This window comes from Epinephelus lanceolatus, chromosome 6 (assembly GCF_041903045.1).
Source record: "Epinephelus lanceolatus isolate andai-2023 chromosome 6, ASM4190304v1, whole genome shotgun sequence".
In the NCBI taxonomy this organism is placed as follows: Eukaryota; Metazoa; Chordata; class Actinopteri; order Perciformes; family Serranidae; genus Epinephelus; species Epinephelus lanceolatus.
The window spans coordinates 17,556,064-17,582,007 of NC_135739.1; the positions used below are offsets into that span (position 1 = coordinate 17,556,064).

Here is a 25,944-nt window from a genome sequence, read left to right on the forward strand (position 1 = left end):
TTCTTTATTTCGGTATTTAATTGTTTAACAATTGGAGCCATCTATTGGTCATGATCTGTTATTTCTCATGTTTCCATTGTCCTCCTACTTACCCAGGTGTAAGGTGTTGGAAATTTTGTTAATTTAAGACTCCAGATACTTTTTAAGTCATTATTTCTTTAAAAACAACATAATTGAATGAATCATCAGTCATCTCTGTAATACAACCCCTGAATCAGAACTACATTTACCTCCATGGGAATTTCCCTTGGCTTTTTGGGGCCCTATCTGGTAATTTCATTCGAAAATTGTTGAGGGTTATGAGTTTGTAAATGGTCTACATGCAGAGAAAATTGCAATTTATGGTGCATAACCTTTTGTCCAAGTTGGTTTGCCTTTCCTTGAATTTATCTTTAACCTCTCTTAGGATTTTGATCTTCAAAAAGGTCTCTGCCACTGTAATAAGAAGTTTATACACTTAAAATTATTGATATATAATTTACTAAATTTACATGAGAACTCTTCATAAGAAAAACTTTTGTGGTTTCTAGGATGTGAGTCTAACACTTTGTGTATAGTTGGCTTCAATAACTGGTGTTGCCATGACAACGCTTCATGCAAATGACCGGGGGATGTCAGAAATTAAATGAGGAACCGAAATGAGAAGCAAATCATCTGGGGAACAAAATCACGTAAGATTGGAAATCTGATGGGGTGAAACATCCCTCACACTGCTCTTTTATATGAAAAGGCTCGTTCCTCTTTTGTTTCTCCACATTTGGATGTGATCACCGACCTGTCGGTAAGTTTCCTCACCACTTTTATTAAAGTTACAGCCTGTGTGTTCATGGCGGAAGCGGCAAGTGGCAGCGCAGTTATTAATCGACGTCGTGCTGTGTAGTTTGGTGTGAATATACTTTGTCGTTTCCTTTTTTTAGCTCCGCTGTTATCTGACTTATTTCCTGAATAAGATTAACATCTCCTGCCGCGTGTGTAGTAACCTTACAGGCGGATTTACCTCCGCGCCACCCGCTGTCATTAAACTGACCCCAGCCTGTGTTTGCACCCTGCAGTTTGGTAGCGACAAGCCGTGTGGGAGACTCATCCAACAATCAGAGCTCTGCTGGGGTCAGATTTTAGCGCACTTTCACTTTACGTTGCTGTTTGTAGGTCTCTAGGTGTGAGTGTGACACATACGGAGATGGAGGTATGGAAACTGAGCGTTGGTACTCTGAGTGAACAAGTGCTGAACAAGCTGTCAAAGATGTTGGACAACTCCACCTGCGGATGGAGGCAGCTGGCCAGTGCCGTGTCCGAGCAGCCCAAATTCCGCTGCAGGTGAGACATTGAACGCATCACATAATGGGGAAGCTTCATTCACTGTGCAGTTATTTTCACACCTTTTTCACCACCATAATGACTCATTTTAACATTTACGCTTCATACTGTAGTACAAGGATTGTCTCTGGTGTATGGCATGTATGATAAACAGCATGGGTGTAGATGTTGGGGGACACAGGGAGACACATTCCCCTCTATATTTAGCACATGTGCATTTGTCAGCCCAATTAAAACATTTAAGTTAACGAAGACTTTTATTTTGACAAAATTAAAGACATTTACCCAACAAATTAATGAAGAAGAGGCACTAATTGGTGCATACAATTCATCAAAATGCAGGATATTAAATGTCCCATATTATGCTAATTGACATGTGTAGGTGTCCACCAAAGCCTTTGTTTCCCTGGCAGGGAAAAAAGTATGCTTTGCAATGGGAGCGCCTCATTGCGTTGCCTGCATTTGTAGCACTGCGTAAATCAGTCCCTCCAGGATCTCGCGGCAAAAAAAACCTTGAAATTGCGGCCCAAAACCTTTGAATTTGCGGCCAGTTTTGTAAAAAATTGCGATAAAAATTGCGGCATTTTTCTGTGATTTTTTGCAGGAAATTGCAGCACATGACAAAAGGAGAAAAAAAATAGAAATTTAAACTACTACCTCCATGTAATCATTTACTATAATAATCATACTGAATATTACAAAATAGCTGCAAAAGTTTTTATAGTTCTCTTCTTCAGTTTTATTTAATTAGTTTCAAAACATGGACTCCAATAATGTTGCACAAAATCCTGAGTGAATATTGTAGCTCTTAAACCAGACAATGTGACTGTAAAACAACATGTTTCAAATGACGTCGCATGCTCGACGCAGAGAAGTCGGGGGACTTTTGAAAAATTGCAAACCCCCTCAAATATTGCGGACTTTCATTGACTTGGCGTTAATTATTGCAAACGCAAGATCACGATTTTCTGGAGGGACTGGTAAATACGCTGCGTAAATATGTAGCGTTACAAATGCCAGCAGCAGGATGACGCGTTGAACATGAATTCTGTCTTGAGTCCTGCCGGTTGGGTGCTTTTTTTCTGAGCGCTAAGAGTTGCAAAGATGTTCAACTTTGGGTAAAAAAACGCTGTGCTTGTCACTTTGGTAGTTTAATCACAATCGAGGAGGGACGAATACCGTGAAGACAAACTGTCACGGCTTTCATGTACAAGTGCTGAACAACAATCACTATGGAGAAGAAATCTGTTAATTTTACTGTATATATATATTATGTTTCCTCTTATCAACCCACAAAGACCTGCAGGTCCGTTCTCTCCCTGCATGCTTCAGCCTTGGCCTCATCCACAGCAAGCACTCTGCCTTGTGCCGACATGTCATCGCAACCAGGCTTAATCAAAGCCTCTCAGCTGGAAAAACACAGTGCTCCCAAGGTTCTTTCCAAAGCTCCCAGCTGGGTGTTTTCAGCTCGGAAAAATTGCGTTGGTGGACACGGGCCCTATACTTGTATCTTAGATTTCTGTTAGAACATATTTACATGCTTTAATGTAAAAAAAACAGCATAATTTCCTAATACTGTATGACTGAATATATCTGTATTCACCCTCTGTCTGAAACGCTTTATTTTAGCGGCTATCTCTTTAAGCTTCCCTCCTGAAAAACCCAGTCTACTCTTGAATGGACAGTGTTTCTGGGTCTTCCATCTGCGCTCTGAGTGTCTCTGCACCATCATTTCAGTTGAGAAATGAATGTAACAGCACTGTAGACCCAGTTTCTACCTTTATAACGTCTAGTTGTGACATCACAACTTTATGGAAGTCCTGAAGGCTTGTTTACAGGTACAGGTTTCTGCATAAGGACTGTGTGTAGTTTGCTGTGGACTGAATGTTTTGACATCTACTTTAATAGTTTTTATATAGCTCCTCGTACCTGCTTTATGATAAAAACGTTTTTACAGTATGGGACCTTTAAGTATTTGATGCTCACAATTTTCTGTCAGAGGACTCCCACAATGTTCAAATGGTACCTATGCCCTGTGTTTGTTCCTCCATCATACTGCACATTCCTACCAGTTTTCTGGGCCCTCCCCTGCTTTGGGCCCCTTCAACTGTCACCACAGGATTAACAGACTGACTAACACTACCCATTGAACGCCTGTCCTCCTTGCAGTGAGAACGAGCTGACCAGCTGCTCACTGCAGGTGCTGAGCGCTGCAGGCAGCCCAGGACGCACCCTCCTGGCTCGGCTTGCCGATCGCGCCTGCTCCCTGGACTTCCTGCTTCACTGCCTGAGGAAGATGGGCCACCAGGAAGCTGTGCAGTACCTCACTACCACAGGTAAAGAAGATAGATGGATAGATAGCCTTTATTGTCCCATTGGGAAATTTGTTTTCACAATCTGTCACATTTGGATACACAAAACACCGCCAACAAACACCATGCACAAACACCACCAAACATTGAACAAAATGTGAATACACACACAATGCACAAACACTACCAAACATTGAACAACTGACACATAAGCTACTCTCTCTCAAAGCCAGAGACCACAGAAATAGAGGAAGAAGAAGATACACTTTATGAACCACTGAGGGGAAATTCAGTGTTTTCACTCTGTTGTCATATACACACAGGCCCAATATACACACACATGCAAAAACAGGACCTATACATGCATTAAGAAAGGGATGTCATAGCGAGGGGGCTGCTTTGGACAGGCGCCCTGAGCATTTGGGGGTTCAGTGCCTTGTTCAAGGGCACCTCGGCAGTGCCCTGGAGGCGAACTGGCACCTCTTCAGCCAGCAGTCCATTCTCCATACTTGGTCCGTACCGGGACTTAAACCGGTGACCCTCCGATTCCCATGTGTTTGTAGAAAAACATTTGTAAAAAACACATAATTTTGAAGTACAGTAAATTTCTGGTGCATAGCTTTTATTTTGATGTGACATTTCCTGCTGTAGAGTAAAAGACTAATGGACAGCTCCTGGACAGAGACAGCAAACTAGCTTGTCCATAAAGCCAAACACAAGTGTGACGCTGAATATATTAAACTGTGTGGACCTTGAACTAATGACAAAGAAGAAATCTGGACCCTGCTGACCAGTTGGGAACCACTGATCTGAACATCTGTCCCTATTCATTGTCTATGGAGCAGCTCCAGACTTTACACCCTATGACATCACAAATTTGAATGTTGGCACTCTCACTTTTTGATTTGGGAGAGTTGTTGAAAAAGGGGCTTAGTTCCCCTTTAAGTACAGGGTGTGTGTTTGTGTTTGAAAGGGTCCAGGTACATATTTATGCGTTAGGGGTCTAGTGCTCCATTGCTGCAGTGCCTTTATTCACCAGGTTGAAAGTACATGTTGAAGCACTGGTGCTTTATTTGTGAATAGACCTTTCTCAGTGTGCAGATTTTGACTAATAATAGATGCGATAAATAACATTAGCGATGGCTCAGTTTAATTGAAATGCCTCTTAGCTATACCAATGAGTCAGCATGAATGATCATAAGGCCGTGGCCCAGTTGTATTCAGCTTTCACAAGTTAGTGCCTGTTAAAAAAAAATGTACTCTGAGGCTCCACATCTAAATGAAAATACCTGTTTGCTCTGTTCCTTCTTGTCTGTGCATGATTGTTTATTGTGTGTGTGTGTGTGTGTGTGTGTGTGTGTGGTAGTGGCAGAGCTGATCCACATCACGGTGCAGCCACAGACCCAGCAAGCCACAGTGGGGGGCAGGGTGGTGTTGACCTGCAGAGCCATTGGTTCCCTTGGACTCAGCTACCAGTGGTTCAAAGGCAAAGAGGAGGTCAGTCAAATCTTGTGTGATTACATGACAATAAAAAAGTATCAATAACATTTCAGGTCAACCAAGAAACTTTACATCACATGGATGTTAATGTGGTGATGGTAATTGTCATTTACAAATTGGTTATTGGTAGATTGTTTCCTTCTTTTAGATTCTGGATGAGACAGGGAGCACACCAGAGCTGGTTCTGTGCCCTTTAACCACAGCTCACCAGGGTCACTACATCTGTAGAGTCAACCACGGAGAAAACTGCGTCTTCTCCCAGTGGGCTCATGTTCGCTTCGTCCAGTCTGCAGGTCCCAGTACAGGTACCTCCTCCTCTCCTCCTTCTCCTCCTTCTCGTCTCTGTGTTTCCCTTGTTTTATCTCATCTCATGGCATCTGATCTATGTCCTGGTATATCCTGTCATCTCAGGTTGCAGCAGCAGTCTGTTTCCAGGGGCAGTGAGTGGGCTGCGTATCACCCATCAGCCTCAGTCCCACGCAGTGTCTGAGGGCGACACTCTGTTCCTGGAGTGCAATGCAGAGGCCAACCCTCCTGCGCAGTATGAGTGGTACCACAACATGGTGCCCATGACACAACACAAGACACGTTCACTCAAGGTAAATGTGTACAGAGTCTGTTGTGACCTAAAAAACATTATCATTGGGGGGTATTCATTAACAAAATTTAGTATAGTTGATGTTGTGTCCTCTTATATCCCCTTCAGATCCCAGGCGTGACCACAGCACACAGAGGACAGTACAAATGCAAGGTGTTCAATCTGTATCACGAGGCGTGGACTGAAGCAGCAACAGTCACAATAGGTGAGACCCAGGCACATTTCTTTTTCTATTTTCAGAGAGATAAAAGATGTCTTAAAAACACTTACAATAATTAAATGAATCGTATTACTTTCAAGGAATCTGTGAGCATAATTAGACCAGCATTTAGTCTGGCATTACTCATTGATAGGCTCAACACGCTTGAGCAAATGCGCAGCGCTGTCCAGTGAATAACTTCCTGTTTTGCACTTTCACACAGGCCCCAGTTCCATCACTGATGCCTCCTGGGTAGAAGTCGATCGTGGTCTAGGTATTATTTATGTTCTGGTTTATTTTCATTACAGGAACTACAGTAGAGGTTTAGTTCCTTTGCCATTACGTTACGCTTTGGTTCCTGTTTTTGGATGTACATTAGCGCAAGACTTACTTTGTGTTAAAGCAGGTACTAGTAGGTTGTGTGTGTTTGTTTTAAATCTTCAAACTATTTGATTAGTTGCGTACTTTGTTCATCTGATCACAGGAAAGCAATGTGTGTATGTGTGGCTGCCAAGCACTGTAGAAATGAAAGTAAGACATTAAACAGCATGATATCTTTAAACTATCTTTTCACGTTGATGTTGATAGACTCACAGGAAGTCCACCGGTCAACCTGCGGACCAGGAATAAACCCGTTGCAACAGATAGCCAATCCGCCCCCATTAGCCAAGAATTTCTATGGTGGGTTTTGTGCAAACAAATAGACACAGTGCAGTCACAACACACTGTCTGTGCAGCAAAATACACTCCGTAAGATAGGCATACAACATATTTTTCATGATGCCTTATCTTCCCCTCCACAGCCACAGACAAAGTTGCTCTCCTGATTGGCAACATGAACTACCTCCACCACACTCAGCTGTGTGCTCCCATCGCTGACGTCCACGAGTTGACCAACATGCTCAGACAAATGGACTTTAAGGTGGTTTCCCTGCTCGACCTCAACTGGCAGGAGATGCACAGCGCTGTTACAGAGTTCCTCTTGCTGCTTGACAAAGGAGTCTATGGTTGGTCTCTAGTCCATGTGGACAATATGTTCAATATGTTAAAACTTCCATATCTGTATCTGTACTTTCAAAGACTGTTACAAAAGAAAATATAGTATAAAACTGACTAAACGCTTATTTAAAAATGACATTTGTTAACAACAATAAGCTAAACATGCCTGTAACACACTTCCTAAAATATGAAAATACTTCTCTGTCCTTCCACTCCACAGGTTTGCTATACTTTGCTGGTCATGGTTATGAGAATTATGGTAACAGTTTCATGGTCCCCATTGACGCGCCGGAGTCCTACACATCAGAGCACTGTTTGTGTGTTCAGAATATACTCACCAGGATGCAGGAGAAGGAGACAGGACTGAACATATTCCTGCTGGACATGTGCCGCAAAAGGTATGAACGCTTTTTTTAAATGAATGAGTTAATGTACCAGCTTCAGGAAATCATCTTCTGTCCATATTATGCTTCTAATGATTTATTCCTTTTAGAAACCTATATGATGATGTCATTGTGCAACCAGGACTGCTCAAGGTGACAGCGAATATTGTGTTTGGATATGCCACGTAAGTGTGCTTATTCTCCAGTACATACATTTTCATACTATGTTGGTGTTTCTGCTTGTTTGCTTTGAATTAATCCAGCGATGGAGACGTTAATCTCTCCACTTCAGGCCAAAGCTCATGTGTAATGTGTGTGTTTAGATGTGTAGACGCTGAAGCATATGAAGTGAAGAGGGAAGACGTGTCAAATGGCATCTTCATAAGCTTCCTGAAACGGCGAGTGTGTGAAGATGAGAAGGTCACGGTCATGCTGGACAGAGTGGCTGAAGGTATGTGGACACCAAGTAGCTTTTGTTAAGAAGGATTTTAATGCAGAGTGATGTTTCGAGCCTCTTCCTCAGACTTCTGATACATGACAGAGAGTCGCCATCTTAAATACCCATAGTGCTGCCTGAGCCAGTCATGTGACATGCCACACCTGTAGCCTATGTTCATAATAAAAATAAACCAAGAACAAAAAAATATATATACCTGTGTATCCCAGAATCATACCACCATACCTACTTTGGAACAATATAGAAGGGGAAAAATACAAGCATGTACACATTTTATATCCCACATATATATCTAATTTAGTGGCTCTCAAAAAACACATCTTGATATGTACTGTTGTTGAAGGTGTGTGGAGCATTTCTGGGCATGAAATATTCTATGTATCTAAAGTCACTGGGTCAGATTACTCTACATCATGTGACCTGAAATTGCAGAAACTTGCAGGCAGCTCCTGTATGAGGATTTTCTTCCAGCCCTATATATTACCTGTGGTCTTGCTTGATCTGTTCCAAGAGTGTATTCAGATTATTAAACATGTGTCTCTGCTTTAGTGATGTCCTTAAATCTTACCTTCTAATCTTTGTATCTGATAGTGATATGAGTCAGACCACACTTATTTTAAATATGCTGATGATACAGCATTAGTGGGTTTTTTAAAGTCTAACACTGCATCCCTAGAGGGTTTTGAGAGGGAGATGCAGGGTTTTATTAAATGGTGTACAGATAATTTCCTTGTGGTTAATGCGAAGAAAACAAAAGAGATGGTCATAGATTTTAATAAAAAGGGAATTATAGTTCCACCCTCAAATATCAATGGTGAAGTGGTAGAGCGGGTCTCAACATACACATGTTTGGGTGTTGAAATTGACAACAAACTGGCATTCAATGAATGTGCACAAAATAAGACCAAAAAGTTGCAGAAGAGGATGTTTTTTTTTAAGGAAACTCAATCATTTTAGAATAGATAGCTGTATTCTTCAGATGTTTTACAAATCTCTCTTGCAAAGTGTCTTATCCTTTGGCCTTATTTGTGCCTTTGGAAACATGTATATTCAGGATCAGAAGAAACTGCAACGAATAGTCAAAACAGCCAGTAGGACCATTGGAGCTGATCAGGTATCTGTAGCTCAACTGTACAACGACCTCAGTCTAAAAAAGACAGAACAAATTCTAAATGACTTAACCCCCCCTCTTCATCTGAAGTTTTTAAGAAGTAACGGGTCAAGTGGCACAATCCTGCAGAGGAAAATTAGGACCACAAGGTATAGCAAGTCTTTTGTGCCTACAGCAATTCGACTGCACAACAATAGATTTAAAAATTCCTAAGCACTTTAAACTATGAGCATATATATGAGCATCCAACTGTTTTATTTATTCATATATGCTTGTCATGTTTCCTCAATGTTCTTACTGTTTTGTCTGTCTTCTCCCTGTTTTTCTTTCCTAATGTTTTGTATTTATTGTTTTTAATGCTATACAGTAGGCTGTATAACAATGGAATGTGTAATGGTGACCACATGAATTTCCCACTTGTGGGATAGTAAAGTTTACCTAGACCTTGACCTTGAGTCCCGTCTGACTTCCTGATCGTATCAGATGATTAACACATCACTGAAACGATAGGTGTAATCAGAACTTTGTGGTGTTATTCTTTATAGTTTGAACTGTTTCACTCTTGAAGGCTCTGGTATGTTGTCTATGTTGGCTCAGTGACATGGGTTTACTGACACACCTATGGAGCAGAGCCATCATTATTTTTATTAGTTCCACTTGTGTGTTTCCTGCTATGCTGTGAAAACACTTCATTAACATCCTGTTGCAAAGTACCGATACTGGCTGCTTCTATGGCAGCAAACAAATACAGTTCTGTGTTTATTCTGGTGCACCAGAATGTGGGCGAATTGTTTTCTTCTACCAAGGAAATGCTTGTGAAATGTTTTCAGTTTGACTGCACTGATACTGAAAATGGAGACAGGTTACACTGAAAATGTTGCTGCACTGCCCTCTGTGGGCTGAACATTGTGAGTCTGTTGCAGCTTTTGCCACGTACAGCTCATGTCATGATACACCCTTGACAGATGACACTAGTTTAATGCATAATGTGTATTAAAATCTTTTTATTTTCTACTTCCCAGACATGGGTCGTTGTGAGATCACACGAGGGAGGCAGGCTCTGGAGCTCCGCAGTAATCTGTCAGAACGACGTTCCCTCACCGACCACATACAGACCTCTGACTGCTCTGCATCCCAATCAGCTCGAAACATGCAGTGGGCTGTTGCTCATGGTACTCTTCTTCTTACAATCTTACATCTTCTTACCTTGAATTATTAAATATTACAAGAATTATGGATTTACTTTATTAATCCCTGAGGGGTAATTCAATTTGGCATATACACACAGGCCCGAAGTACACACACATGTACAAACAAGACCTATACATGCATTAAATGGAGAGATGTCAGAGCGAGGGGCTGCCATGAACAGGTGCCTTGAGCCATTGGGGATTCAGTACCTTGCTCTAGGGCACCTTGGTAGTGCACAGGAGGCAAATTGGCACTTCTCCAGCTACCAGTCCACGCTCCATACTTGGTCCATACAGGGACTTGGCTTTGGAATCAGCAACCTTACAAACCCCAAGCCAAGTCCCTATGGACTGAGCTACTGTTGCCCCCAAATTTATTAGCCTTTAGTGGGGATTGAACCCACAACCACAGGCTCTCTAAGCAGTGTTTTAGCAGCCTGAGCTATTGTCATATTTCTAGGTTGCTTTTACTTTTCTTTCTTAGAGTGAAGTGTACTTAAATATCAAATGTCTTTCGTCATAGTGCTGCCAGAGAGCCGTGTCCTGCAGTTTGACTGTGGCGTGAATGTTCAGCTCGGGTTTGCTGCTGAGTTCTCCAACATCATGGTCATCTACACTCGGATACTTGAGAAGCCCAACGAAATAGTTTCCTGCTGTGCTCAGCTCACTGACTTCCCTCAGGTTTGTTAGCTGATATTAAACAGGAAGATTTAAGATTTGAAAAGACAGAGAGACATTTGTTCTGGCCTGTCTTACACTGTATTCTGTGTTACACTGGCAGGATGTTGACATCGATCTGAAGAAGAGTAACCAGGAGACTCTGCTGGAAGCTGGCAGTTTATTATTAATCAAGGAAAATCTTCCTTCACCTGAGGTCCCTAGTCTCTACACACGCATCCGATGCCTCCAGAGACTCAGGGTGAGATGCTTGTTATTGTTTTCGTAATTAGTTCTCCCTTTTCTGTCCGAGGAAACACGTGATCATGTTTATGTGTCTTGTGGAGACACAAGAGACACTGTGTTTGGCACAGTCAAGAATAAAGCTCACACCATCATATTAAATGCTTATGTTGAAAGATAGAGTTTAAGCATGTTCTATTGAGTGACATTTCATTGTATTGAATAGAAGAACTCACGGCGTAGAAACCTTTTCATATTCTCATTTTGCTCTTCACTGTTTGCACAGAGGGAGCTCACATTCACCATCTGCCTTCATTACACCTACTCCAATATGGATGACGAAATACAGGAAAGGAAATCCGTGACAGTTGGTAAACCACTGGTCTCCAAACTCAACCTGCACGAACCACGACCGCCTCGCGCCTGCTCTGCGTCCTCCTCCTCCAGCTTCGACTCCTTCGACGTTCCAGAGTGCTCCTATTTCGCTGGGTCTTTTGCCTCCGTTGGTTCAGCCTCAAATAATACATGGACATATCACGTACAAGCTCCCTCCACCACTGACTCTCCAACTGCATCCAGAAGTGCCAATATTCCAGAGGAGATTGACAGTTCTGAATTATTTGATGCCCCTCAGGCGCTTGTTGCCAGCAAAAGCCTGCCCCACAGCCAGTTAAATGAGCCAAACTACAAATTTAGTGACATGTACAATTTTCATTCTCACTAAGCATTATGAAAGCAATGATAAAACCAACACACTGTGATAAATCAGTAGGACAGATAAACAAAAAATGAAAAGATGAGGAGAAGCCTTTGACTTTGCAGTTTCAGAAAAGCAGAAGTCATTGTGCGGGGTCAGTTTAGCTGTTCTCTTTGTTTTAACTAGGCATTAAGCTTTTGTAATGCTATATTAAGGTTTTTATAAGAGTTTGATACACAGTGCATTGAAAATGTGAACTCACTGCACATCAAGGTCAACATGTGTTCTGATTGTTAAGAAGGAAGAAATAAAACATATCCATTTACAGTTTGTCTCAGTTGCTAAGACACGCTTAATGAAACTTGAATCCCCTTGATCTTTATCATCACCTTCTCAGCACAGCAGAAGTCTTTTCTTGCAAATGTGTTGACACTCATTGGTTTTACTCTTTTTTTCACACCCATTTTCAAAACATCTCAAAGACAGACCCCAAACTTTACTGGATTAACTATGCTTAATAAAATATTATATCTACTCACAACTGATAGAAATTACCTGCATGATTATGAATATCTGCACCTCCGTGAAACGTCTTTGCACCACTTATTCTAGCTATCATGACTAGGTCAAAACTTATATGGCTGTAGTGGTCCAGCCAAAAAGAATGACATGGAAAAATCTGATTGGGTACAATAAAAAAATGTTTCTGGGTATTTCTGAGTGTGGGTGACTTCCTTTATTGGTTCCTGTTGCAAATAAAGAATGCAGCACAAAAGTGATGGGCATGGAAAACCCTGCAAACAAGAAAAAAATGAATGAAGAAAACTTTCCAATAACTTTTTTTGTACGGTATTTCAACTGAACATCTCAAAAAGTGTAATAAGTGCAGGTGCAGAGTGCAGCAGAGTTTGGTATCTCTAGTAAAATCATGTTTGGAGAGGAGAACAGTTCATGCTGTGATATGTTTGCTTGCCTTTTTTTTGGCACCTACTATAACTATGCAAAGTATTAACAAATGGCACAGGCATCTAGCACGCATTACTGCGAGGTTGAACCGGTTCTAATTGATAGCTGTGTCTCATGTATTTAATGTGTTTGCGAGTGTCAGACCATTTTGCAAACAAAATGTGTCATTTTGGCCAGAGATTTCCAGTTCAGGCATGTGTGTCAACTATTTTGAAAATGTCACTTCTGAATGGACAAATGTGTTCAAACAAATGAGGAAAACTGTAAGGTGAATTGCATAAAATGCAGTATGCCTTCAGCTTTTTGTATCTTCTCGAGCGTTTTTACACACGTCAAAGAATAGTGAGTTACCATCACTGTAAGCTTCTTCACCTCAGACTGTACTGACTGATTTTCTCCTATCCCAGTCTCTGCACTGTAACTCTACTGCGCATGCGCCGTTACGTCAACTAGCACACCACGGCCTCCATTTTGCAGTGCATTTGCAAGCCAGCTGCGTCCACTCGCAGTGCAGCAATTGTAGATAACGTGCATAACGGGAGTATTTCAATCTGAAGTTAAGTTTCTAACACGATGGCTGACCCATCAGCGCAAGTGGAGGTCCCGGAAGGCGCAGAGGTCCGCAAACTGTCGGAGCTGAGAGTTATCGACCTGAAGGCCGAGCTGAAGAAACGAAACCTGGACACCACGGGCGTCAAGAGCGTGCTGTCCGAGCGTCTGAAAAAGGTCTCACAACTGCTGTTAAACTACCATACACTGAATGTTATCAATAGAAATACTGCCTGTATCCTGTGACCTCCCGAATGCATCCTATCAAACCAGTTTAATTTACGCCAAATATGAAGCTAGGTTAGCTAACGAGGCCCTGGACTTCAAGCTAGCTAGCTAGCTAGCTTGAAGTCCAGGGCTAGCTAGCTAGCTAGCGCTAACCATTAAGCTAACGTTTGCGCCATACAGCTAACTGCTCTAATTTTCGTGGCTTTTTGCATATTTGACGTTAATTTTTTTTTACCTTGAGCTCTTTCAGATTTGTACTGTATATTAAACAGTTCGTATCTGCATTAACAGGCAATCGAGGAAGAAGGTGGAAATCCTGATGAGATTATTCTCGCTCCGGAATCAACCGCAAAGAAACCCAACGTTACACCTAAACGATCCTCTAAAGGTAAAGTTTGCACATTAAATCAAGTGGACACTATTTAATCGATACTGCAAATGTTTGTACAGTCTGACACACTTGTGCTTTATTGGTTTCTGTTAAAACGAAACGATACTGAAAGTCCTCTGGCTGCATGAGTGGTGGTGGTGTTTAACAGTATTGTGTTACTGACAGATGTTCACCCAGCCTTCATTATCACAGTGAAGTTGAATCCTCTCCAAAACAGATAGTGAAAATATTGTCTAAATGAAGTTGTATCTACTATCTAGTAAAATTAATGTTAAACTGTATTATTCCACCTGAGAATGTAGGTTGCAGCCATTAATCATGGAAATCTACACAGTAACTTAATCAGAGGTGTCACATGACTTGAACTCAAGTCAGACTGGAGTCACACGAGTCACATATCTGATGACTTAAGACTCAGTTTGACACAATTAAAAAAAAGACTTGCCACACGACTTGGACTCTAACAATAATGACTCATGACCTCACATGGACTTGAGCCTTTTGACCTGAATATACTTGATAACTTCCCCCAAGCCCAAAGATTAAAAAGTGCCACAAGTCAATCAAATTGATTTGAAACTTGTTAGTCGTGACTCAGGAGTTGAGTACAAAGACTTGGGACTCACTCACTCATTGGTCTCACCTCAGCACATAATGCAACGATCTGGACAAAAAACAAGGACAAATAGTAGAAATTCAAGAAGAAATGCAAAAAACAGCTGATTGGTGAATGAATAAAGAAAGTGAATAGGTGCTAAGATCACGCACAAATTTAGGCTGCTAATAGCTGTGAAAGCAAAAGAGACTTTGTGTCTGTTGTCCAAGAAGCGGGAACTCTGTATCTACAGCCTGAAAGTAGGAGCTCAAACTCCCCCTGCAGAGATGGTTCAATACTGTCTGGACCTTCTGCAGGACCTGTCTATAGTATCAGTCAGGCTGGCCACTTAGGCAAGCCTATTCTTATTGACCAGATTCAGGTTTCCAAATAATGACACACTACAGAAGGACAGAACAGACGTTCAAATGACAATTGATTGTACTTCACACCACTCAGCATTAAGCTGGAATTTTAATGGTAATTGACATGAATATAGCCGCCCAAAGTTCAGGTGACAGTCTCTCAAACACTGGAATTTTTTCTGTCATTTCAGAAAGCATGACTCTCAACATGCACAGGCATAAAATATCAGGAGATCGTCACCTGTTAGACGCCTAAATGAATACTTTTTCTAAACTAAAGCATGTTTTCTGTAGATACAAAGCAAGACAATGATGAACCAGAGGACGGCACTATGGAGGAGGATTCCCGTGATGGCCATGTGAGTTTGCTTAACTAGAATTTGACGTTTACACAAATATGAAATGCAAAATTGAATGCCCTCCTTTGCGACTGCCAGGTTCTGGATATTGCTTTTGAATTTCTTTTGTGTCTTATTACATTTCCTCCTTCCTTTCTAAGGAGGAGCTTCAGGGTGATCATGAGAACATGCAGGAAATGGACATCCTGGACATGAATGTTCTGGATGAGACAGAGAATGATAATGGAATACCAGCAGAGGACGATGAGGAGGATGAAAATGTGAATTTTCCCTCTGAAGATGCAGTGTTGAATGAAGAACATGAGAACAGGACCTTCGAGACAGAAGATGACGCAAGGGGTCCAGAGGTGAGAAACTGGACTAGAAACATGTCTGCTCGTTTTGATCTTTTATCTTGTCTAACTGGGAATTTTTAAAATTTGATTATTTGTTTATTTTAACAGAATAATGAGTCTGAGATGTTGGATAAGGATGAATACATGACAAGCTCATCAATCAATATGGTATGTTCAGTCAATCACAGTTATTTATGATGTATGTAAAAGGTTAGGGTAAAACTAAATGTCACATTCATTAAGACAAAGTTCTTTTCTTTTAGGCTCAGGATCCAGATGCAGATGACGTGAAGGAAGAAACAGGTACTGTAGAAAATGGTTTATAAAAAGGTGGAGGCATCTTTTAACAGTGTTGAGCGTGGAATGCAAACACTTAGTTTAGTTTACCAGGAAGAGAGACTGGAAGCCCAAAGAGAATTGCTGGCTTTGTGTTGACATTTGGTTAACCATGCTTAATAAGTTCCTGGGTAAATATTGATTACACTTCCAGTTATGTCCTTTCAGTTGTAACATGATAGTGGTTAACAATTTGATGCACATTGACAGCAATTAAATGTCATGGTCAGGGAGGTGTGAGCTGTTGCAGGTGAATGCAGTGTTTCTAGGTTGCCACATGAAGAACAAGACAAGGAAGATCCATCAAGACTCATCGATTATTACGACTTTTTAAGGACACTGACTCAGAAATCAGATGGATATGAAACTACTGGACTCGAGCTGAAGTTCTGGTCATCACGAATGGACACTGGGAAAGTCAAAGACTGAAAGAAGGTGGACTGCAGCGAGAATCTGCTGCTGCACTGCTGATCTTGTGGCTCTCTTCAGCACTGAACTCTTTTGTCTGCTTTGGATCAGGTGAACACAGTGATGTGGTTCAACTTGCAAAATGAGCCACAGTGTTAGCCGCACTAGTTGCTTGGGTGTCCTCCAGCCTTTGGGTTCTCTTCCAGTCTCTCGCTAGGGTCTACTTCATCGTTTTAATACATAGTTCTAAGAGCACAGGCCAGTGGTCATGACGTTCCTAATCCAGGCCTTGCCAGTTCCTCGTTAACCATTGCTGTGTTTCAGAAGTGATTAAACTCTGTGCCATTCTATTCCTGTTAAATCCGTAGAAAATGACAAAGTAGCCGGGTCTTGTTTATCTGAGCCACTTAACGAAGATCAGCACCAGAGCCATGAGACGAGCCCTGAAGAAGAGCAAGCTGCCACCGCCGGAGGGGAAGACAATGTGTCCGACACCGGTGCCAAGTCCGACAAGGCCGCCTCTGGAGATGTGGAGGGCGACCGGGATGTTGTGGAGACCGACACCAAAGAGGTCGGGGACACCGACGCCAAAGAGGTCGGGGACGCCGACACCAAAGAGGTTGGGGACGCACAGAATGCCCCAGAAGAGACACTTGACGCTGAAAATGAAAGCTCGCAGGCTGTTAGTGTAAGCGAACAGGGCGCTGTGGGTGAAACTGTTGATTCAGAAATGGGGTCTAAGAAGGGTGAGGAGGATGAGAAGACAGAAGAGAAAGCTGCTGCGGATTCAGCCTCCACAGTGAAAGAGTCCTCTTCTGTAGAGGGCGATGATCAGAAAAAGAGGTTTGTTGCTTTCTGTCTACTAGAAACCAAAATGGCTATCTCTGTTGCATTGGCTCCTTTGTGCTAGCAAAATTTGGATGCTCTTTTGGAGGTAAAATGTTCTGTGCATTTGTCCGTTTTCATTTGTCATTCTTTACACTCACCTATTCCACTTTATTACCCATTGACAAGTAATGTATTGGGATTGCCATAGGGTATAGTTCCATTTATTCACTGTTAAATCACTGCACTATGGTACATGATGGGCTGATCACTGTCAGTTATGTATTATACCATGAAACACATAAGTATATACATCTGTAAGAGGAGAGATACCAGGTATCCTCACTGCTGCATGCTTATTGCTTTTTTTTCTTTGTCTCTAGCTCTGAGGAGAAAGATGGCAAGACTGAGTCAAAAGATGAAAAAGGTCAGTGAAGTGCTGCTTTTTCCTGTTGTGGCCTTTCAAATGCAGTGGATATATGCTCATTAATGTATTGTGTATTTGTGTACAGCTACTGGAAGTGCTGCAGCAAGCAGTAGCAGGAATCTGTGGGTCAGTGGTCTCTCTTCCACTACTAGAGCAACTGATCTGAAGACTCTCTTCAGCAAATATGGCAAGGTTAGTCAACGCAAACCATCCCACAGGTGTAGAATGTACAGATCATTTAGAGTTTACACATCTGATCTAAAATTGAGGTTATCGTATTGTTTCTCCCATTCCATGGTCATCTTCCTGCAGGTTGTTGGAGCTAAGGTGGTGACCAACGCCAAGAGCCCCGGGGCTCGCTGCTATGGTTTTGTCACCATGTCTTCCACAGAGGAGGCCACCAAGTGTATCAGCCACCTTCACAGGACTGAGCTGCATGGCAGGATGATCTCTGTGGAGCGGGTGAGTACCAGAAAACGTTTTTGCTTCATCATTCATTAGATATCTCATAATCGTGCCCCCACAGAGATAAATCTGAGTGAATCTTAAAATTTGTTCACAGAACAGCATTTTCTGTTTTCAGTTTGAGTTCTGTCAAATGTAATGGGAGAATTTAAAAAGTATTACTTACCTGATAGATATATTCATATTTACATTTAACATGCAGTCGTAATTTTAAACTAGTGTTGGAAATTAACTTTATTTTTCTGAATTCTACCAGCCACCATTTTGTAATTGCACTTTTGTGTGTAACTAACTTTGTAACATTTTTACTGCTTAAAAAAAAAAAAAAGAAGAAGAAGCAAATACACATTTTCTCATAAAATTATTAATTTATTATTCATTCCGTCATGGTTATCCATTTTTAATACTCTCTCCAACGCACAATGAAAGTAGACTACACACTCTAACACAGTAGGCGTTGGTATGCATCAAAGTTGGTTTGTAATACACAGATAAACACAAAGAAGCAGAAGAAGCTTATTGGTCGAGAGGATGCGGAAGGAGGCATAGGTGTAACTTTCATCTGACAGCAGCCACTCGGATCCGCTCCATGCAGCTCACTGCAACACTGTCTGGAGTGGCAGTGATCGGCTTTGGTCAGTTTGAACACAACACAGCTGAACCCAGTAGAATATAAGGGGCCAGACGATAGTTAAATGTTGCCTTTGTTAACCTGTCATTGTGGCTGGTAGGTTGATTAAATTCACCCGCCACAGGCCAGATTCACCTGCGTTTTACTGGTAGGGGGCACTTATTTTCAACCCTGTTTGAAAAAGGCATGGGAACATGAGACGGTTGTTCCTTTGATAATGTATCATTTTGTCACAGATTAGAGTATTTGTTTGGACAAAAATGGCTCCATTTAAAGAGCAAAAGTAATCAGATGCTTACAGAAAGGATTTATTGTGCATTTTCATTGTGTTGCATCTCTAGTGTGAAATGTTATCTGTTCATTCAGCTTTTGTGGATAAACCCTTTCGTGTTTAAACATTGTAGGCTAAAAATGAGCCTGCAGGGAAGAAGCCAGCAGACAAGACTGACACCAAGAAGTCTGGCAGTGACAGGAGACACTCCTCTGACTCTAAGTAAGAGCGCTTACAAGCTGCTGCATGTTTGAGTTAATCTCTTACCGAAAATTCCACAGCTGGTTTGATATTTTGGTCCTGTGTGCTTTTTAAATATCATGGGGGCATACATTTTTAGCATGGCATGCCCCAGTAGTGACCTATAGCCACAGCAGATAAAGCTTCTTCAGTTATATAGCCCAGGGTCTCTATGGGAGAAAAGTAAACCTTAAATGAAATTTAAAATGTACATCGATAGAGCTCATACTGATCATGTTTTCTGTAGATCTGATGGAAAGGATGAGAAGTCTGAGGGAGAAGGAAAAGATGGCAAAGGTGAGGAATGTTGGTTAATTTCCAGCCTGTATGTGTCTGGTAAACATTGAAAAAACAGTCGCTTCATTATAGTCTTGACAATATTAATTGTGTCTGTTTGACAGGACGAAATGAAAGAACTGTAGTTATGGATAAGTCCAAAGGAGAGCCTGTCATCAGCGTCAAAACCAAAAGCAAGGAACGAGTAAGTAAACAACAGCGTCTTCTGTGTGAGATGCAACGCTAACATGAGGGTTGCATACATTTTATACCCACATGGATGGTACTTATTATTCAAATCTGCAGGCCAGATTTTATTTCGACCTCCAGATACTCTTTTGTAACTGTTTTTGCCCTTCTCTTTTTTCTCCAGAGCACAAAGAGTCGGGACCGCAAATCCCCCAGTAAGGAGAAGAAAGACATCCTGTCGTTTGACCAGATCAAGGAGCAGAGAGAAAGGGAGAGACAGAGACAACGAGAGAGGGAGATCAGAGAGGTGGAGAGACGCAGATGCACGTAAGGATCATTCGAGAGGGGCTAGAAACAACAAACTGACCCTGCCATAGGGCAAAATAAAATATAATTAAGTTTTTAAGTTTAAGGTTTTTTTACTTTAATTTGTGAAGGTCCATGGCAAATATGTTTTTACAACACTACTCCCCTGTGTTTCTGTAAAATAAAACAGTGCTCCATACTTCCTTGTTGAAGGCTAGAAAGATCTTTGTAGCAGTTTATACAACATGATTTTACACTGGACATTATCAACCTTTATTCACTCATCCACAGTACGTGTAATGTTGATAAATTGATCTTTGCCATCTTCTTTCAGTGACCGTGACCGTGGCGACCGTGACAACCGCCCGGACCGTGAACGCGAGCGAATCCGTCTTTTCCGGGAGAGAGAGGAGAGGAAACACTTGATCAGGAAGAGGAACTGGCTCGAGGTACTGTCAGATTACTTACTTCAAACAGAGGTTTCTTTATCTCGCTTCATTACGTTTCCTGCTTTACATTTTCTTTCTTGAAAATCTCAGCCTGTTGAGTGTAGTAATAAAAATATGGGCTCATGAATAATTTTGCTCCAGTATGTCTTTGAAGTTTCTTTCATGCTTCATGTTGGTAGTCTCACTGACTGAATCCCTGAATTTTGACCCTCAGGCTGAGAAGCAGCGCCTCGACGCAGACCGTATGGAGCGTCAGTTCTTGGAGCGGGAAAGGCTACGTATAGAGTACGAGAGGCGGCGTGAGCAGGAAAGGATCCTCAGAGAGCGCGAGGAGCTGCGACGGCAGCAGGAGCAGCTGCGCTATGAGCAGGACAGACGCCCTGTTAAGAGGCCTTATGACTTGGATGGCAGGTAAACAATAACAAACAGTGTAGTTGATAAATGGTCTTATTGCGTAACAGAAATTCTTTACATCGTCACTAGCATCTGAGAATGATCATGACAAAGCAAAAAAGGAGAACAGGAAAAGGAAAACTCCTTCCTGACATTTTGTCCGTTTCTCTTTTAGGAAAGACGACTGGCCTGAGAAGCGCGTGGCTCTGGATGACCGTTACGGCCGCTCAGACTTTGGTCGACAGGAGCGTTATCAGGACTTCGACCACAGGGATCGAGGCCGTTACCAAGACGACATGATTATGGACAGGCGGGACAACACTCGCAGCCTTGGTGCAGACAGAGATGGTCAGGTAAGAAACAATGACCCTCTCACTTTTACTCTGTTTTACAGTTGAAGCATATATTTTAGGGGAAGAATTAAGCAGGTAGGAATTGTCATTGGTGTGGCTGAGTGCACATGGAAATGATAAACACTCACTTGCTTTCCACATTCATACTGTTACGATTAATAAAAGTTAATGTATGCAGGAACACAGAATTCTAACTGTCTTGTGTTTCTTCTTTCAGCACTTCTCAGATAGGTCGGACAGACATAGCAGAGATGGCCGAGACTCCTGGAGTGGAGGCTATGATAAACGCATCAACCCCAGGTGAGCACCAGTTTGAGTCGGGACTGGCTTCAGTTCAAACCATTGAAAAAACTTGAGAGCATCCAGTGCTGACATTAAATGTAAAAATTATTTTTGTTTGTCTTTTAGGGAAGGAGGTCGAGACTGGGACTCTGGCCGGAAATTAGATGGAGACAGAGCATGGCAAAGTACGTGTACTTGTCCTTTATTGTGTGTGTAATGATGGTACTGCTAGTAACATTGGCTGCTTTCCTGATAACAATGATGTTCATTTTGAAGTAAAGTAGTTTTGCCTTTTGAGGATTAGAGTGGCAGGTGGCACAAAAAAATGATGGCAGGCTGAAAGGCAAATGGTGCAACATGTCCTGACACTGTAGCTAGTACGCATAGACTGTAGTCCCGTTTCCACCGAGCAGTACAGTATGGTTCAGTCCAGTTCAGTCTGCTTTTTTTTTCTGTTTCCACTGTGAAAAGTTGTGGATGGTACCAATGAACCACTTCGTACTGTCCCCATTTTTGGTCCCCCCTCTGTTGATCTGGTACTAAAAGATGCAGCGGTGAACACTGCAGTCTGCTGATTGGTCAGTAGCTTGAGATCATAAAATCAGCGAAATATTTTACTGAGGTAATATCAAGTGAGAAGTAGGGTCAGTGTCTCATTGAAGTCAATATTATCACTCTTCTTTTGGCAACCAGTGGTGATGCTCTCTGCTGGCCGTTTGAGAGAATGCAGGTATAAGGCACTCATGCATTGGCTTCACTTTTCAGACAGGAGGCCAAGTCCACTTCTTTTGAACAGTCTGTGTTGGTATCCTATGCAATGGCTGTATAGAGGTATAGGTACTCTGGTTTATGTGTCTGATGTTCAGCTTTTTTGTTCCAGGTAGAGACGGTGCCATCCCAGGCCAGAGCCACATGGCACGTGGAGGAATGGCAAGGTGAATATCAGCTGGATTTATGCTTCATTTTCGCTGTTATCACAAGAGCAGCCAGCACTGTTTGTTACAACACTATTGATCATTCTGTGTTTCTGTCTCCAGCCGTGGAAGCTACATGAACACGGGAACGTCTCAGTCCCTGTCTGGAGCTCTCAACAGACAGAACCAGCTGATGCAGGGCAGCGGGCTGCAGGGTGGAGCTTTTGGCCGGCGCTACTGATGTCTGCCTGTGTGAAGACAGTGTTGGGACTGTTTCAGGAGGTCATGTCTTGAAGGATTTGGCCATCTTGTTTTGTACATTTTTTTAAAGTCAGGAATTCTTTTTTTGACACAATTCCAATCCATTTTTGATGGAGACCTTTATTTTTCTGGTCGCTTCTCCTCCTCGTTGTTTCTTTGTGTGTGTGATGTAGTGATCTCCTGCCTTGTAGTTATCATTCAGTCCAGCCCACCTTATTTGTATAACAGTACTGTCTGCTTGCCAACAATGTGTTTGACATGCAGGTTGGTAGCTGTAGTGGAGAGTCACGTCAGAGCTCTGTGTTGTAAATACAGATATTTTATAGACACCTGGGTCAATGGACCGAACCTCACCAGTCTTCTCTTTGTATCTCAGTTTGTCTGAAGCATTGTGGAAGTTTTGGGTTCTCATTAAATGAGTCTTTGGTAAAATTGATTTCTTCATAGCTCGAGGCCCCTGTTTGACATTCTTTTTAAAACACAGATTTTCAGTGAAGAAAAGGTTTTTAACCTAAATGCCACATTCTGATTAACTGTGGTTGTTTGACTTCTCCTTTTTAATTTTCAGTTTTTTTGTTCTTTTGTATATAGTATTTCATTTGTGTGATTGTTGAATAATGGTAATAAATGCCCCAAGAGCGTGTATGTGTTCACAATCTATTGATTAAAATATGTTATAAAAACTAAATTTAATGTATGATGCTTCAGCTGTTTCCTGCAACTGAAAGTGTTTTTTTTGTGTGTGTTTTTATTTAGTTATTTTGTGTTATATTTAGTTTTCTTGTCCTTTTTTGAAGGGCTTTGGTTCATTATAAAGCCATGCTCCAGTCAGTGGAGCAGTAGAGTTGTGGTGGGGCCAGTTGTAAAGTCCTCCTTGTATTCTGTCTCCCAGCTAGGTGGAATTATGGTTGAATAGAGTTTGAATCTTGTATGTTTAAATAATGTCAGGCCAGAAAAATAATGTAGCGACAGTGTGACTTAACATTTAGAGTAGTGAATCAGAAAGCTTCCATACCTTTGCCCCAATAAAACTTTAAAATTATACTACATTTTGGAAACTGAGCAACTGAAAAGGTTAGCCAAGGCTTTCAGTTGTCACTTGGAGCTCCAGTGTGCTCTGTGATTTTGTTTTAACTGTTCAAAGTATGGCATGGCATTTTTAATAACCAACAAGTCAAGTCACTCTTCTACTCCAGGAGCTCTGCTGCTCGTGTCCACAGACCACCTGTAACAATATAACTAGCAATTAGAGTACGGCACGATACAGTTCTATTAGTGTTATACACTGCTCAAAGAAATAAGGGAACACTTAATGGTCACATTTTGACACCAAGTCAGTCAAACTTCAGGGACGTCAATGTGTCCATTTAGGAAGCACAAGTGATTGTGATCAGTTTCAGCTGCTTTGGTGCAAATGAAAGTGACAACATGTGCAATGGAGGGAATGGTTTTACATGTGGTGGCCACAGACAGTTGCTCTGTCCTTATCCTTCCTGGCTGATTCTTCTTTAGTTTTGTCTTCTGCTAGTGTCCTTGGTACTGCTGTAGCATGAGGTGGTACCTGCAGCACAATCGGGTTGCACAGGTAGTCCAACTCCTCTAGGATGGAACATCCATATGTGCGGTCACAAGAAGGTTTGCTGTATCTCCCAGCACAGTCTCAAGGGCATGGAGGAGATACCAGGAGACTGGTCATTAGATGAGGAGAGCTGCTCAGGGCTGTAGAATGGCATCACCCTAGCAGCATGACCGATATCTGCTCCTTAGTGTGAGGAGGAGCAGGAGGAGCACTGCCAGAGCCCTACAAAATGACCTCCAGCAGGCTACTGGTGTGCATGTTTCTGACCAAACTGTCAGAAACAGACTCCATGAGGGTGGCATGAGGACCCCATGTCCTATAGTGGGACCTGTGCTCACAGCCCAGCACCGTGCAGCTCAATTGGCATTCACCAGAATGGGCAAGTCTGCCATTGGAGACCTGTTCTCTTCACAGATAAGAGCAGGTTCACACTGAGACGCCGTGGCCAACATTATCTGCCTGTAACATCATCCAGCCTGACCGGTTTGGATCAAGTTGGATCAGAGATTTCATTTATTTACTTTGATTTTCAGTGTGATTTTGAACCCAGCCCTCAGTGGGTTGATGATTTTGGTTTCCATCGACTATTGTTAAATCATTTTGTTCTCAACACACACATTTTCGGTTTAACAAAACTTACAGTTAATATGAGGCTTAAAGAACCTCCACGAATTTACAGCTTGATGTTGAGTACCTCCCCACATGGGTCATCAGTTGTTCTTCATGAAACATGAGCTGCAGTGTGCTGACGAAGAGAAGAGAGGAACTCTGTTTGTAGAAAAGGAAGTTGGATCCAGTAATAGATAAGAACCAGGGAAGTTAGAGCGAAGAAGGTGCTATATCTGGAGATCATATCTAAGCCAACACTGACAGTTGGTGTAGTCATAACCTATGAGTATGAAGCATGGAGGTCAAGTTAAGATCATCATAGTCAAGATCGTTTCCTGTTGCAGTTTAACATGCAGTATGTAATCCTGGACATTTTGGCCCGTCATTGTATAGAAAGCGCAGCTGTTACTTACACTGATGATGGCTCTGCTCTGTTCAGGAGTCCTAGTGGGAGTCACAGTGATACCAGGACCTTTCCTACTGCAACATGTCAAAATGTCTTCCATGAAAAAGGCCTATTCTGACTGTTACTGAGGTGACATTACTGGACTCCATCCAGTTCTCCCAGGCCACCCGCTGGGTTTGCTGTTGCAGCCACTAACTTTTCACCTCATTTCTTCAGTCCAGGCGGGAGGTCTAGAACTCATGTGAAGTACATCCATCCTCACTGGACCTCATGTTGGGTAACGCTCCCTCTGGAATGTGGAAAAGTTTAAGGGCATCAGAATAGCAGCCTGAGTGCAGATATCCACTGTATGTGGTACTGGAAAATCTTGGACACCAACCCTCTTAAAGCATGTTTGACACACAGTAACTCATTCAAAACCATGGCTGTTGCTTGTTTACAAGGATCTCAGACCTGCTGAATGTGTCTAGTATTGCGGCAGTTTCATTTCAGTGTTCTGACGGGCGTGTTAGTTTTGTAAAGACTAAATTCTAGTTTCATAAGAGACATTGTCGTCTTGCAACATTCTCCACAGGCCTGTCTCACCACAGACATTTTGACTTGTCACAGTAGCGGAAGCTCAGGTGTCGCTCATGACTCTAACGATGACTCTTCTCTTCAAGTGCTTCAGTGAGACTGACTGTGTCCAAACATGCGAAATACTACTAACCTGAAGTCAAAGCAGTTAAATGAAATTCAGCTTTTGTTCATTTTATTATTTACACCTGTGTTTTTCCTACTGACAAGTCAAAATGTCTCGCAAGTTAAAATGAAGGTTATACATTGAGGCTTTTCCTTGATCACAGCATCTACAGTCAAAAGCGCTCTCAGTGT

The 25,944-nt window shown here is 42.0% G+C and overlaps 2 protein-coding genes across 3 annotated transcripts; both read left to right on the forward strand.

Moving 5' to 3' along the window:
* Positions 1 to 623: 623 nt before the first annotated feature.
* malt2 (MALT paracaspase 2) lies at positions 624 to 12,376 on the forward strand. 2 transcript variants are annotated; one of them, XM_033621271.2, is made up of 17 exons: positions 624 to 781; positions 1,150 to 1,317; positions 3,487 to 3,653; positions 4,996 to 5,126; positions 5,278 to 5,434; positions 5,541 to 5,728; positions 5,836 to 5,932; positions 6,150 to 6,200; positions 6,515 to 6,607; positions 6,730 to 6,933; positions 7,146 to 7,323; positions 7,419 to 7,493; positions 7,632 to 7,759; positions 9,899 to 10,048; positions 10,590 to 10,747; positions 10,848 to 10,985; positions 11,253 to 12,376. In XM_033621271.2, the coding sequence occupies exons 2-17, from the start codon at positions 1,181 to 1,183 to the stop codon at positions 11,688 to 11,690; spliced, it is 2,490 nt and encodes an 829-aa protein (XP_033477162.1). In that variant the 5' UTR covers positions 624 to 781; positions 1,150 to 1,180; the 3' UTR covers positions 11,691 to 12,376. The 2 variants fall into 2 exon arrangements, with proteins under 2 accessions (XP_033477162.1, XP_033477163.1); XM_033621272.2 differs by lacking the exon at positions 624 to 781 and having other exon boundaries at positions 805 to 1,317.
* Positions 12,377 to 13,068: 692 nt separating this feature from the next.
* On the forward strand, positions 13,069 to 23,165 carry safb (scaffold attachment factor B). The gene is made up of 21 exons (XM_033621897.2): positions 13,069 to 13,355; positions 13,698 to 13,794; positions 15,052 to 15,116; positions 15,257 to 15,463; positions 15,560 to 15,619; positions 15,715 to 15,754; positions 16,564 to 17,038; positions 17,404 to 17,447; positions 17,533 to 17,639; positions 17,760 to 17,909; positions 18,948 to 19,036; positions 19,302 to 19,351; positions 19,456 to 19,535; positions 19,704 to 19,846; positions 20,160 to 20,274; positions 20,489 to 20,685; positions 20,843 to 21,020; positions 21,238 to 21,320; positions 21,429 to 21,487; positions 22,183 to 22,237; positions 22,340 to 23,165. Exons 1-21 carry the CDS (start codon positions 13,203 to 13,205, stop codon positions 22,455 to 22,457), a joined length of 2,565 nt encoding a protein of 854 aa, XP_033477788.2. The 5' UTR covers positions 13,069 to 13,202; the 3' UTR covers positions 22,458 to 23,165.
* Positions 23,166 to 25,944: the final 2,779 nt, after the last annotated feature.